General features: G+C 35.8%; 1 protein-coding gene across 1 annotated transcript; it reads left to right on the plus strand.

The window, feature by feature from the left end:
* The first annotated feature begins 14,253 nt into the window (after positions 1-14,253).
* On the plus strand, positions 14,254-15,959 carry LOC128547478 (uncharacterized). Its single transcript, XM_053520400.1, has 2 exons — positions 14,254-14,782; positions 15,057-15,959. Coding segments are annotated over exons 1-2 (669 nt in total). The 5' UTR covers positions 14,254-14,780; the 3' UTR covers positions 15,724-15,959.
* Positions 15,960-16,206: the final 247 nt, after the last annotated feature.

Raw genomic sequence — 16,206 nt, forward strand, 5'->3', positions numbered from 1 at the left:
CTTGTTTCAAAGGATTTGTTGACAAAGTCACTAGTAACAGGCGTAGTGGCGATACTGACAAATCGCAAGAATTGAAAAGCTCTTTGTAGAAATTAGTTTGAGTCTTTGCTAGTACAGAGGAAAAGGGCAAACGCCTACAAACAGGCCACATAAAGGTATTTGACGGTTCTCCGAAAGACTTCAAAAACTAGATTAAAGATACTGAGAAACAAGCTTTCATAAATAGATACTGTGAATAAAAACAACCATTGTGTATCAAATGAGCACGTGGGTTGTTTCAGCTTACATTAAAAGATATCTAGAATCGAGCCACGGGCCTAGGGACATTTAAAAAAAAATTAGCAAGTAGATTTTCCCCTAGATTAGACAGACCGAAGTCATTTAAAATGTTGGTTGACATTCAACAGAGGCGAGATGAAGACATTCAAAGTTATGGAGAAAGGTTACTTACTATGACTGAAAGCCTACCATAATCTAAAAGAGGCCCGGTTATTGAGTATATTCTTATCCGGGATATGGGAAAGAGATATGACAGCATAGATAGAAACAGTCACAAGACCTTTGACGAGACAAATACAATGGCCTTGAAAAAGCAAAGATAACTTATCACTGCGCGCCTGGACAAAACAGGCCTGATAAATTAAAACGTAGTCAGAGAAATTCTAAGCATGCACTATTGGAGGTTGATCATCTTTGAAGAAGCAGACATATGACATACGTCACCATGAATTGTACGGTAATGGGAACAGACGTCAGGACAAATATGACAAACAGGCGTATAATAGGGTCAGAAAGGGTACCTAAATGAGACAAATAAGACAAAGCGAAATGTAAATATTCTCAAGCATTTATATTGTTGGGTTATGGTAAGGAAGGTCACAAAAAGCAAACTGCCCGAATTTAAACTAAGAAAACCTACGTATGCAGAAGCCGATACGCAGGTTACTTCGGATACGACCTTTAATATTAATAACCTGGAAACCCAAATAGTTGTATGATTAAAATAGGTAAAGAAAAAATTCATTGTCTGACATTGGTTCAAGTCCTCTTATTACTTGGAAAGTTTACAATTATTTGGCTCAGAAACCTCCACTTAAAAAGGCTTCAGCACATATAGAATCGAAAACTATTTAGAGGCCTTCGATGAGACGTTAATATACGTTTAACATAGTTCAAGTTGTTCGCGAGTAAAGTGCCTTCATGCAAAAAGTTAACATTGACCCCTGTGACCTTGACCTTTGAACTGGTGACCCCACAGTCAGTAGGGGTCGTGTACTCAATAAGTACTATCAGCAAGTGAAGGTTGAAGGTCCTGGGAGCAGTGGTTCGTGAGTAAAGTGCCTTCATGCAAAAAGTTAACGTTGTGACGAACGGACATGCAAGAAGTTAACATTGGCCTCTGTGACCTTGACCTTTGACCTGGTGACCCAAAGTCAGTATGGGTCGTGTACAAAATAAGTATTGATGGTCCTGGGCACCGTGGTACGCCAGTAAAGTGCCTTCATGCAAAAAGTTAACATTGACCCCTGTGACCTTGACCTTTGACCTGGTGACCCAAAAGTCAGTAGGGGCCGTGTACTTAAGAAGTACTATCAGCATGTAAAGTTTGAAGGTCCTGGGTGCAGTGGTTCGCAAGTAAACTGCCTTCATGCAAAAAGTTAACGTTGTGACGAACGGACGGGCAGTTTATACTAATTTATTTGTTCTCGATTGCCAAACAAGTTCTTACAACTTATATTAATGGCTCTCGAGACTCAATGTGGAATTAAAGTGTCTTCCCTAAAGGACACTACCACGAACGCAATGGCCGGGATCGAACCCGGGACCCTTCGATCTCAAGGCGGACGTGCTACCACTGCGCTAAGGACAGTTGAAAAGGAGGCATAACAAGAGCTGTCTGATGACAGCGCGCTCGACTATTCGTTTATTTGATTTTGCACAGGAACATAAATGTTCTCTATCTGTTGAGTATATTCGTCGTAATTTTACAATTTTCAAACAAAAGTTTGAAGAAAAAGGTTGGTAAATATTATAGTTATTTAAACATAAGATTCTTTTTTAGAAAATTTTATGATTCTTCTATGTACAATCAAGTAACCCCATGGGGCGGGGTCAATTGGACCCCGGGGTCATATCTGAACGAATATTGCAAAAGTCTAATAGGCAATGCTACAGGTCAAATATCTAAGACATAGGCCTTCCGGTTTATTTTAGAAATTTTTGAAGATTTTCCTATGTAAAATCAAGTGACCCCAGGGGTCATGTTTGAAATTTTTTGTAGAGGTCCACTAGGCAATGCTACTTATTAAATATCGAAGCTCTATGCCTTCTGTTTTATTTTTAGAAAATTTTTGAAAATTTTCCTATGTAAAATCAAGTGACCACTGGGACCCCGAGGGTCATGATTTGAACAAATTTTGTAGAGGTAAAAATACATACAACGACAGAACGGAAAGAAGGAGAATTTAAACGACTACAACGTAAGTTTCATTTTGTTATCTTTTAACTAACTTTACAATTTTGAATTCTTCTAACAAAGGATACGTCTTAAAAACGTTAAAAATGTTAACAACAAGAGGGTCATGATGACCCTGGATCGCTCACAAGAGTAATATTAGCTACATGTTTCAAATGTCAAACTGATGATTTTTAGAAATTTTTTTGGAAAATTTTCCGATATACAATCAAGTAACCCCTGGGGCGGGGCCAATTTTATCCCAGGGGTTATGATTTGAACAAAATTTGTAGAAGTCTACTAGGCAATGCTACATGTCGAATATCTAAGCTCTAGGCCTTTTGGTTTATTTTTAGAAAATTTTGAAGATTTTTCTATGTACAATCAAGTAACCCCATGGGGCGGAGCCAATTTAACCCCGGACGTTATGATTTGAAGAAATTTTGTAGAAGTCTACTAGACAATGCTACACGTCTACATGTCAAATATCTAAGCTCAAGGGCTTCTGGTTTTCGCGAGGAAGATTTTTTAAGATTTTTGTAAAATCAAGTGACCCCTGGGGCGGGATCAATTTTGGCCCCGGGGTCACGATTTGAACAAATTTGGTAGAGGTCCACTAGGCAATGCTTCACACCAAATATCTAAGCTCTAGGTCTTCTGGTTTTTGAGAAGAAGATTTTTATTAAAGTTTTTCGTTTCGGTTGCCATGGCAACCAGAGATCTGCATGGAATTCAATTCTTTCAACAACTTTTGTAGAGCTTCACCCAAGGAACATTCCTGTAAAGTTTGGATGAAATTTGTCTAGCAGTTTATGAGGAGATGTCCTTCGAAGTAAAAGTTTACGGACAACGGTCGAGGGACGCTGAGTGATCCTAATAGCTCACCCTGAGCCTTTGGCTCTGGTGAGCTAAAAAAGGAAAAAAAAAAAAGGATTTATGGTAACGCTTGGAAATTATGGTTTTCATTATTCATTGTCACACTGTTACTTTTTAATACGCTTATATGATTTTGCACAGGAACATAATGATATTTTAAAATGTGCTCTATCTGTTGAGTATATTCGTCGTAATTTTACAATTTTCAAACAAGTGTTTGAAGAAAAAGGTTGGTAAATATTATAGTTATTCAACCGTAAGATTTAATTTTAGTAAAATTTTAAAGATTTTTCTATGTACAATCAAGTAACCCCATGTAATCTACTGCTTGAATATTTTGATATTGATGTTAACAGTCTATTTGTACGTTGCAGAATATGCAAGTGGTATATAATATGATATATATATATAGTTGAGAGAAAAATATCCCAACGACCACGAAATACAGACATGGAATTCATTATACTGCAATAAATATTTCAACCTTATTGGACAGGGTGTCTGGAATCAACATCAATATACAAAACTTCAGGAAGAGAACTTTAAATTAAAACAGGAATTAAAAGATTTAAAACAAAGCACATCAAAACAAAGCACCTCAAAACAAAGAACACGCAGATATCATGAAATAAAAAAAATGTTGAAGAATCCTATTCAGAAGATAGGACAACTGGAGAAATGGAAACCTGCGAACCATCAACTAGTATTTCGTACTATTTTCAGATGAGATGTCAAGCTTTCAGGCTAGGCGAAAAAATTTTTCGCCGATGATAACGAGTACGCCCGTCACCCCAGGTTCCAGGGGCACTGAGTCATACATGGAAGTAAGCCCTTACTTTATATAATGAATGGTACAATACATATATATATCAAACCTTCATAAATAGGACTACCATTTAGCCCTAATTATGTTGATATAATGTATTGCTAAATGAATTAACGTAAAATATAACTTTTTATATCCGTTCCTTCGTAAATTATCTGGTTTAAGTTTACGTTCATTCCACTATTTCGTACTATTTTCAGATTTCAAGCATCCCCTGGATGGACGAGGAGTTGGTATGTGTTTGAACAACTTTACTGATATATCAAGACTGTGATTATCGGTCAGCGCTTTCATATATAACATAGCTATCAAGATTGCGCATTACTCGGGATATAGATCTATATTGATCTAATTTCGTATTTTCTAGCATAATCGTACTATTTAATTGCAGTGATTTACGCGCTTTATGCGACGTAGTTATTTTTTTAGGGCGATAACTGACAAATTTTAAATTTCTTTTCTTTTCATTTTTTTTTCGCAGCGGAAGAAGGTGGAGGCATTGAACTTCCAGATAACAGAGGTTGAGCTGAATCTTCAGAAAATGAAGGCCCAGCTTAAGGAGCTCGAGGAGCTAGTATAAGTACGTTTACCTGGTTTTTCTGATTTTACAACCGATTTCGGATGGTAAAAAGATTAAAGCAATAGTTTTTCAAGGGTTTAATGTCGCGTTTTTCGTTAATTTGAGTAGGATACAAATAATGTCCTAGGGTCATAATATTTCACGACGCCTGACTTTAGTAATGACTGGTTACTTAGCATAATGAATAAAATTCTCGCGTGTAAATACTAAATTCCTAGCGTTTAATATCACGAGTTAATGATAATGTTCAGTATACCCTACCGTAATACAGGAAAACTTAACACGGATGTGAAAATCATAACTGTATTTCGTTCGCTTTCAGGCAAGGAGAATATTGTTTTCTCCTATGGTAACGAGCACTCCCGTCACCCCCAGGTCCAGGGGCTCCAATGTATCATACACGGAAGTAAGCGCTTACTTTATATAAAGAATGATGCAAAAATGTTTACACGCATATCTATTTAAAACGCTATAAGCTTGATTAATTTCGTTGATATTGCTAAAGGAATTAGAATAAAAATGTAATATTTTAAATCCGCTCTTTCCTAAATTAACTGATTTAAGTATCAGTTCATTTGACTAAAATTTTGTATTTCGTACTATTTTCAGATGTCAAGCATCCCCTGGAGGGATGAGGAGTTGGTATGTGTTTAAACAATTTACTGATATATCAAGATATCGGTCAGCGTTTTGATATATAAGCTAGCAATAAAGATTGCGCATTAATAGAGATATAGATCTAAATTAAAAGTATCGTATTCTCTAGCATAATCTCTATTTAATTGCAGTGTTTCTTTTGCTTATGTGATGTAATTTATTTTTTAGGACGATCACTGACAGATTTTAAATTCATATGCTTTTTATTTATTTGTTTCGTTTTTTTCTTCACAGAGGAGGAAGGTGGAGACCTTAAACCTCCAGATGATGGAGGTTGAGCTGGACCTTCAGAGGATGAAGGCTCAAGTTAACGAATTGTGGGAGCTGGTTTAAGTACGTATACTATTGGGTAATACCTGGCTATTTATAATTTGAATAGATTTTAACACTTGCATAGTCGTATCTCAAGTTATTTTTAATTGCTATTATTTAGTAAATTAAATTTCATTATACCGAAGTTTGTGAACACATTTTGTACTTCCGAAAGTCGTAAAAATGTCGTAAATTAGGTGTAGTAAGACTATATGGATTTTTCTATACCGTTAGGTCAAATATTTAATAGGAAAAAGGACGCTAGGCGGGAATCGATAATTAGGTCGTAAATATCCGGTCGTTAGATTATAAAGAAAAATTAATGAGTTTACCGTTATCAAATAAGTACGGTTTTAGGAAATAATGAGTCAGTCCCGTTAGATGATGTCATGGTTGCGTAATGACCCGGGAAGAGTCATAACTTTGACAAATTACGTAACTTCTAGGCTCCGCTGGCTCTGGTAACTCTTCCCAACTGTGCCGTATATACTACTTCCAATTTCAGAGCTATATGCCCCAGACACCATCAGATCGCCCCAGACAACATGAGATAGAGAGAGAGCGAGAGAGAGAGAGAGAGAGAGAGAGAGAGAGAAATTCATCATTTGAACTTTTTTTTTTTCGGATTTAACGTCGCACCGACATATGATAGGTCATATGGCGACTTTCCAGCTTTAATGGTGGAGGAAGACCCCAGGTGCCCCTCCGTGCATTATTTCATCACGAGCGGGCACCTGGGTAGAACCACCGACCTTCCGTAAGCCAGCTGGATGGCTTCCTCACATGAAGAATTCAACGCCCCGAGTGAGGCTCGAACCCACATCGATGAGGGGCAAGTGATTTGAAGTCAGCGACTTTTGAACTAATTTTGTAAAGGTAAAAAACTACATATAACGACAGAACGGAAAGAAGGAGAATTTAAACGACTACAATGTAAGTTACATTTTGTTATCTTTTAACTAACTTTACAATTTTGAATTCTTCTAACAAAGGATACATCTTAAAAATGTTAACAAAAAAAAAGGAAAAAAAAAAGAAGATTTATGGCAACACTGGAAATTATGGTTTTAATTATTCATAGTCACACTGTTATAAATACGTTTATATGATTTTGCACAAGAACATAACGATATTTTAAAATGTGCTCTATCTGTTGAATATATTCGTCGTAATTTTACAATTTTCAAACAAGTGTTTGAAGAAAAAGGTTGGTAAATATTACAGTTATTCATAAGATTTGATTTTAGAAAATGTTGAAGAGTTTTCTATGTACAATCAAGTAACCCCTTGGGGCGGGGTCAATTTGACCCCGGGGTCGTGATTTGAACAAATTTTGTAGAAGTGTAATAGGCAATGCTACAGGTCAAATATCTAAGATAGTCATGATAAGATAGGGTCATGATTTGAACCAATTTTGTAGAGGTCAAAAATACATACAACGACAGAACGGAAAGAAGGAGAATTTAAACAACTTCAATGTAAGTTACATTTTGTTATCTTTTAACTAACTTTAGAAAAATATTTATGTCTTTAACTATTTATCTACTGCTTGAATATTTTGATATTGATGTTAACAGTCTATTTTGTATGTTACAGACTACGCAAGTCATATATTACTTAAAAAAATATTTTTCTTATTTCATTTTAGGAGTATTCAAGAGTTCTACCAAGATATTGATGGTCTGACTATATATTTGAGAGAAAAATATACCAACGACCACGAAATACAGACATGGAATTCATTATACTGCAATTAGTATTTCAACCTTATTGGACAGGATGTCTGGAATCAACATCAATATACAAAACTTCAGGAAGAGAACTATAAATTAAAACAGGAATTAAAAGATTTAAAACAAAGCACCTCAAAACAAAGAACACGCAGATATCAGGAAATAAAACACGAAAGGGCCATGAAGGCCCTGTATCGCTCACCTGACCTATTGACCTAAAGATCATCCAGATTAACATTCTGACCAAGTCTCATTAAGATATGTTCATAAATGTGGCCTCTAAAGTGTTAACTAGCTATTCCTTTGATTTGATCCCATGACCTAGTTTCGACCCAGATTCGAACTTGACCTAAAGATCGGGGGCCTCCGTGGCCGAGTGGTTAAGGTCGCTGACTTAAATCACTTGCCTCTCATCGATGTGGGTTCGAGCCTCACTCGGGGCGTTGGATTCTTCATGTGAGGAAGCCATCAAGCTAGCTTACGGAAGGTCGGTGGTTCTACCCAGGTGCCCTCTCGTGATGAAATAATGCACGGAGGGGTACCTGGGGTCTTCCTCCACCATTAAAGCTGGAAAGTCGCCATATGACCTAAAATGGTGTCGGTGCGACGTTAAACCCGACAAAATAAATAAATAAATGACCTAAAGATCATCAAGTTCAACATTCTGACCACGTTTCATGAAGATAGTCATAAATGTGGCCTCTAGCGTGTAAACAAGCTTTTCCTTTGATTTGACCCCGTGACCTAATTTTTGACCCAGATTCGAACTTTACCTAAAGATCATCAAGTTTTAACATTCTGACGAAGTTTCATAAAGATACAGTTATAAATATTAGGATATGGCCATAAATGTGGCCTCTACAGCGTTAACTAGCTTTTCCTTTGATTTGACTGGGTGACCTAGTTTTTGATCCTACATTACCCAGATTCGAACTGGACCTTACGATCATCAATATTAACATTCTGACAAAGTTTCATAAAGATATAGTGATAAATGCGGTCTCTACTGTGTTAACAAGCTTTTCCTTTCATTTGACCTCGTAACCTAGTTTTTGACCCCAGATGACCCAATATCAAACTCGTCCAAGACATTATTAAGGATAACATTCTGACTAAGTTTCATGGAGATTGGGCTAAAATGTGACCTCTAGAGTGTTAACAAGCTTCTCCTTTGTTTTGACCTGGAGACCTAGTTTTTGACCCAAGATGACCCAATATCGAACTCGTCCAAGATTTTATCTAGGGTAACATTCTGATTAAGTTTCATTAAGTTTGGGCCAAAAATGTGATCTCTAGAGTGTTAACAGTTAAATTAACGGACGGACGGACGCCTGACGACGACGGACACAGGGTGATCACTAAAGTTCCATTAAGATTGGACCAAAAATGTGACCTCTATAGTGTTAACTAGCTTTTCCTTTGATTTGACCTGGTGACCTAGTTTTTGACCCTACATGGCCCATATTGGACTTTGAGATCATCATGAGTAACATTCTGACCAAGTTTCATGAAGATACAGTCATAAATGTCGACTCTATAGTGTTAACAAGCTTTTCCTTTGATTTGACCCGGTGACCTAGTTTTTTTTTACACCACATGACCCAGTTTCAAACCTGACCTATAGCTCATCAAGATTAACATTATGACCAAGTTTCATGAGGATATGGTCATAAATGTGGCCTCTAGAGTGTTTTGTTAACAAGCTTTTCCTTTGATTTGACCTGGTGACCTAGTTTTTGACCCTACGTGACCCAGATTCAAACTGGACTTTTAGATCATCATGAGTAACGTTCTGACCAAGTTTCATGAAGATACAGTCATAAATGTCGACTCTATAGTGTTAACAAGCTTTTCCTTTGATTTGACCCGGTGACCTAGTTTTTTTAAACCACATGACCCAGTTTCAAACCTGACCTATAGCTCATCAAGATTAACATTATGACTAAGTTTCATAAAGATACAGTCATAAATGTGGCCTCTAGAATGTTAAAAAGGTTTTCCTTCGATTTGACCCGGTGACCTAGTTTTTGACCCCACCTGACCCAGATTTAAACATGACCTATAGACCATCAAGATTAACATTCTGACCAAGTTTCATTAAGATATGGTCATAAATGTGGCCTCTAGAGTGTTTTGTTAACAAGCTTTTCCTTTGATTTGACCTGGTGACCTAGTTTTTGACCCTACGTGACCCAGATTCAAACTGGACTTTGAGATCATCATGAGTAACATTCTGACCAAGTTTCATGAAGATACAGTAATAAATGTGGCCTCTAGAGTGTTAACAAGCTTTTCCTTTGATCTGACCTAGTGACATAGTTTTTGACCCCAGATGATCCAGTATCGAATTCATCTAAGACTTTATTAAGGGTAACATTCTGACCAGGTTTCATTGAGATTGGGCAAAAAATGTGACCTCTAGAGTGTTAACAAGTTTTTCCTTTCATTTGACCTGGTGACCTACTTTTTAACCCCAGATGACCCAATATCGAACTTGTCCAAGATTTTATTGAGGATAACATTCTGACCAATCATTCGGCAGGGTTGCGGATTATTTACAGACCATCTTCAAGTAAGTCAAATTTTTATTTGCTTGAATTTCCAGACTGATCCAAGCTAACCAACAGGGGCCTGTACAGCAGGATTTAAATGGATTAGAAAATGAAATGCAAACTCTCAATATCATAGGGGATGGGGGATAGATAACATCATATCGCCTTATAAGGGGGAAACTTCTTAATTTAGACAATGGACGAATGAAATGGACAAATACTAGTATGCAATACTTGTCTCTGCATATCAAGTCAGGAGAAAGGTGATTGCTTTACCAACGCAGTAAAGGTGCTGTTTTTATCTTATTCAAAGGCATCTTGAAACAAACCCTGCACATACTTGGGAACAATTAAGAACTGAACTTTGGAGTAGATTCAGTGAAATCACTGATCCCCAATATGCATTACGCCTTTTGCGTGATATTCGGTAAGGCAAAAATGAAAATGTCATAGTTTATGCCATATCCTTGTTAGCCCCGGCAAAAGAAGCTTTCACAGGTCAACCAGGTGGTTTAGTGGTGGTAGAAACGCAGCTTATACGTTTATTTATTGATGGGCTCGCCAATGATTATCTAAAATTCAAGCGTTACAGGCAGCCGTTCAGTCGGCAAATCAAGAACAAAATTTAAGGAGGTTCTCGCTAAGATCTGGTAAAGATTATGGTCATATTGATAGGCGACCCTCACAAACGGCCCAAAGGCATAAAGAACCAATGGGAATTGATCATCAAAATTGCAAGGCAGAATATTGTCGAGTAAGAGCTCCGAGTAATACTGTTAACGCAGTACAATATATGCAAAGGTGTGCATACAATGAGTGCTGACACTGTGGTCAGAAAAGTCATATCCATATAAGGTGCCCTCATTTACTAAACACAAATTGACAAGCAAGGCAAAAGACACAACCGCAGCAATACACACAAAATACGCAACAAACTACATCACCTTTAAACTAGCATGCTCCTCGTGCTATGAAGAAAGCTTGGGGAGCTCTGAACAACATAATTCAAAAATTACCTATCAAGTAAATATTGCAGGAAATCCAAATTCATGTTAAGTTAGTAAGTAAAGGCAAAAAACGCTTATTTTTAAACGAGTTTACGACTTGGTACCTTTTGAAACAAAATTATCTAGAAGATAAATATAAATTTGCAGTTAGTCAATGGAGGTCAATTAAAAGTTCTACGACAAGTAAACATTCCATTTTACCTTGGTGGAATAAAATTAAATAACACTTTCTATGTAGTAACTGATTATTTTAGGAAAAGACTGGATGTTTAAATTTTAGCGTTTGTATTTACTGCAACTTACACCCTCTCCGTATTGGTAAATTTTACGTGCCTCTAGAATCTAATATATATTCATTCAATTGCTAGGTTACACAAAAAGGTAACAGGCCAACCGTTCGGGTAAGGAAAATGTCCTGATCTACAATCCAAAATCGACGAAGGCTTCCGCTCCGGCACTGGGAAAGGATTATGTCAAATTAAATCCAGATGTGGAAGAGATGTGGAAGAGAAATGATATGATGTTTATAGGCCTGAAATATATACTGTACACAATGACATTTCAATTAATTTTGGAACATTACGTATATGTTAAATGAACTTGTATTATTATAAGTAGTGTATAAAATACCACAATCAAAACAGTTTGACCTAATTTAACTTTTAGTCCTTGGTCCGGACTGACCAATGCTGGACAATTAAAAAACATAGATTTTTAACTTTACTTTCGTTTTTCCGTATTTTCGTAAAACCTGGTTATAAATAACTGACATATTTACTTTACTTTTGGTTTCTCGTATTTTCGGAAAACCTGGTTATGAAAATGTTATATGGGATTTACGTGACATTTTCTGAAAAATGGTCATGAACGATTGTTATGCTACGTGTAAACAAATATAACGCATTTTGCAACACAAACCTAACTGATTAACACCAGAACCTTCTTTACTAGTATAAAAATCCGCATAGAAGCAAATAACTTTATACTGCTAACTTATAATACATACAACGATAGAACAGAAACAAGGAAAATGATTACAATGTAAGTTACTTTTTTAAACACATTCACGCCACTATGTACAAGCTTTAGCAGATCTTTGACGGATCTCATTCACTAACTTCAGAAATATTATTTTGTGTTTTTAGAGATAAATTTATTTTTACCTGCTTATACTTATGTAATTCTTTAAATTGTTTTTCTTTTTAAGAATTAAAAACACAACAACAGACCTTTTAAGAGATTTGACGAATTAACAACCCATTTAAAAGATAATTACAAAGAAGATTTCGTATGTCAAGAATGGGCTACAACATTCAGTTCAAAATATTACAAGAAATTGGTTGATGCATGTAAACCAACAAAGCGGCAAACAAGGAGTACGTTAAAAGAAAAACTTAAAGAAGAAATTACAAAATCATTCGGACAAGAGGAGGTTTTAGAAAATTTTAATGTGGATACTTCAAACGAGGACAAATGTTTTGAAAGCATTAAAAAATTAGACAAGCAGATATACAGGAACAGACGGAATATTGAAGTGTACCTTAAATATTGGAACTTTAATCAAAAACAGGAAACTAATCGAAGAAATATGTATAGAGTTGAATTGGTAACAAAATCAGCTTTTAACACTAGGAATCTATGTAAGGATTCCATGTATAATGTTCACGTTTATTTATAGTAACGTTTACGCTGTAAACACACGTCACTTCCATTCAAGTTTATTTTTAACATTAGTGGAATTTCCATGTACAATGTTCACATTTATTTATAGTAACGGTTACACTGTAAACGCACGTCACTTCCGTATACCATGTTCAATTTTATTTTTAACATTAGTGGAATTTCAATATATCTATACTTTTATTTACAGTAACGTTTACACTGTAAACGCACGTCACTTCCGTATATGCTTTTGGGAGTAGTATGGAATATAACGTTTATGAGTACATTTTTTGATAGTAGTAAAGAATATTGTGTTCTTAATACATTTTAACTCATTTTATTAAAATAATTTACAATTGTTTGTTCATTAGTAGTAATATATATAGCGTTTTTGAGCCAATTTGACCTCATTTGACCCCTTGCCCAATTTTATAAGACCTTTGGTCTTACCCTAAAGTTTCTGTCTTAAAATACTAACTTGGTACCCTTGGTACCCTGAAAATCTTTGGTCAACCAGGTGGTTTAGTGGTGGTAGAAACGCAGCTTATACGTTTATTTATTGATGGGCTCGCCAATGATTATCTAAAATTCAAGCGTTACAGGCAGCCGTTCAGTCGGCAAATCAAGAACAAAATTTAAGGAGGTTCTCGCTAAGATCTGGTAAAGATTATGGTCATATTGATAGGCGACCCTCACAAACGGCCCAAAGGCATGAAGAACCAATGGGAATTGATCATCAAAATTGCAAGGCAGAATATTGTCGAGTAAGAGCTCCGAGTAATACTGTTAACGCAGTACAATATATGCAAAGGTGTGCATACAATGAGTGCTGACACTGTGGTCAGAAAGGTCATATCCATATAAGGTGCCCTCATTTACTAAACACAAATTGACAAGCAAGGCAAAAGACACAACCGCAGCAATACACACAAAATACGCAACAAACTACATCACCTTTAAACTAGCATGCTCCTCGTGCTATGAAGAAAGCTTGGGGAGCTCTGAACAACATAATTCAAAAATTACCTATCAAGTAAATATTGCAGGAAATCCAAATTCATGTTAAGTTAGTAAGTAAAGGCAAAAAACGCTTATTTTTAAACGAGTTTACGACTTGGTACCTTTTGAAACAAAATTATCTAGAAGATAAATATAAATTTGCAGTTAGTCAATGGAGGTCAATTAAAAGTTCTAAGACAAGTAAACATTCCATTTTACCTTGGTGGAATAAAATTAAATAACACTTTCTATGTAGTAACTGATTATTTTAGGAAAAGACTGGATGTTTAAATTTTAGCGTTTGTATTTACTGCAACTTACACCCTCTCCGTATTGGTAAATTTTACGTGCCTCTAGAATCTAATATATATTCATTCAATTGCTAGGTTACACAAAAAGGTAACAGGCCAACCGTTCGGGTAAGGAAAATGTCCTGATCTACAATCCAAAATCGACGAAGGCTTCCGCTCCGGCACTGGGAAAGGATTATGTCAAATTAAATCCAGATGTGGAAGAGATGTGGAAGAGAAATGATATGATGTTTATAGGCCTGAAATATATACTGTACCCTGTATACTGTTAAACCAAACGAAAACCTCCGATTTAACCAAATGAAAACGTTTGATTTGATGGACGTCAGGTTGAAGGGTCAATTTGACCTCATTTAACCTTTAATCCTTGGTCTGGACTAACCAATGCCGGACAATAAAAAAAAACCATCTGGTTTTATGAACATAAGTGGGTTGAAACGTCATCTACCCACACAATTAAAAACCCCTGCAAGTTTAAATCCATCGAAAAAACATATATTTTATATAAAATATATTTCATTTAAAACACTGAGAAACAATTTTCAATAGTAGTGTCCTTATTGGTAAACACAACGCATTAGATTTTTACTACGTTTATTCATTCATAAAACGCAGTAAATATTGATCAGGTCGGCATGACGCTGCATGTATTTTTAAAAACCAACCAATGAAAACGCATTTGATTTTCACTTCCGCACCTAGAACATTCCTTTAACGCCCGGATGAATGTGTATGACATTGTACGTAAATAAACAAATAAGTTTGTATTGTTGGATATACAACGGAAACAAGTGGAATTAAACATCTAAAATGTAAGTTTAACTTGTTTTAGATGTGTCTAACTATTTACCCACCGCTTGAATATTTTATACATTGCATAATACAGTCCGTTTACTAGGTCATGCGTGTTTTCTACTTTTTGATTATGTTTTGTTTTAGCTTGAGTTCACGTTTTTCTTTTATAAGACACGCTAAAATATAAAACCCTGAGTTAAGATTATTAATAACAAACATGATGTTTACTAAAACGAACTGTACATGAGTTGAGATGATTTTTTAAAAGTTATTTTCTTTATTTTATTTCAGGAGTATTCAAGAATTCTTGCGTGCTATTGATCACATTACTAAATATTTGAGTAACACTTACCCCGGCGACCCCGAAATAAAGAAATGGAACGAACTATACTGTAAAAATTATCATCAGCTTATTCAACAGCATATCAAACTTCAGGAAGACAACGAACGTTTAGAACAAAATATATTAGCATTACAACTTCAACTGACAACACTTCAAGAAGAGAACAATGAACCAAAACAAAATACATCGAACACAACAAAGAAAGCACACAGATATCAGGAAATAAAAACAAAAATTGAAAAATCATTTTCAGAAGATAGAAGAATAACCGGAGAAATTACTCCTGGCGAACTGCCAACCGTGGATAAATGTGTCGAAACTTTAACAAACATAGATAAATTAATCAGCTCAGACAAGAGAAACATAATTTTTAATTCTTGCAACAAAGGATACGCCTTGAAAAAGTTAAAAGTGCTGGCAAAAGAAAGAAGAAAAGGGCTTATGGAGACACTAAAGAACTACGACTTCAATTATCCACTGTCGCACTGTAACTTTTTAATACGTTTCTATGTTTTTACAATGGAACATAATATCTTAAAATGTGCTCTTTCTGTTGAATATATTCGCCGCAATTTTACAATTATACAACAAGTGTTTAACGATAAAGGTTGGTAAACAAAACAACCAAATCACTCAAGCGTAGGATTGTCTCACAATTTTCTGCAGGATATTGATCTGTGAAACTAGACTTGTTCACCCAAGCGTAGGATTGTCTCACAATTTTCGGCAGGATAATGATCTATCAATTAATGAGACTTGTTCACTCAAGCGTAGGATTGTTTTACAATTTTCTGCAGATATGTTAATGGGACATGAAATAGGAAGTGATTGTTTGTTCATTTTGTTTTATATTGTTAACTTTTAGTGTTTTTTTTGGATTTAACGTCGCACCGACACATGATAGGTCATATGGCGACTTTCCAGCTTTAATGGTGGAGGAAGACCCCAGGTGCCCATCCGTGCATTATTTCATCACAAGCGGGCACCTGGGTAGAACCACCGACCTTCCGTAAGCCAGCTGGATGGCTTCCTCACATGAAGAATTCAACGCCCCGAGTGAGGCTGGAACTTTTAGTATTTTATACAATAACTCATAAA

Source organism: Mercenaria mercenaria, chromosome 12 (genome assembly GCF_021730395.1).
Source record: "Mercenaria mercenaria strain notata chromosome 12, MADL_Memer_1, whole genome shotgun sequence".
NCBI classification, from domain to species: Eukaryota; Metazoa; Mollusca; class Bivalvia; order Venerida; family Veneridae; genus Mercenaria; species Mercenaria mercenaria.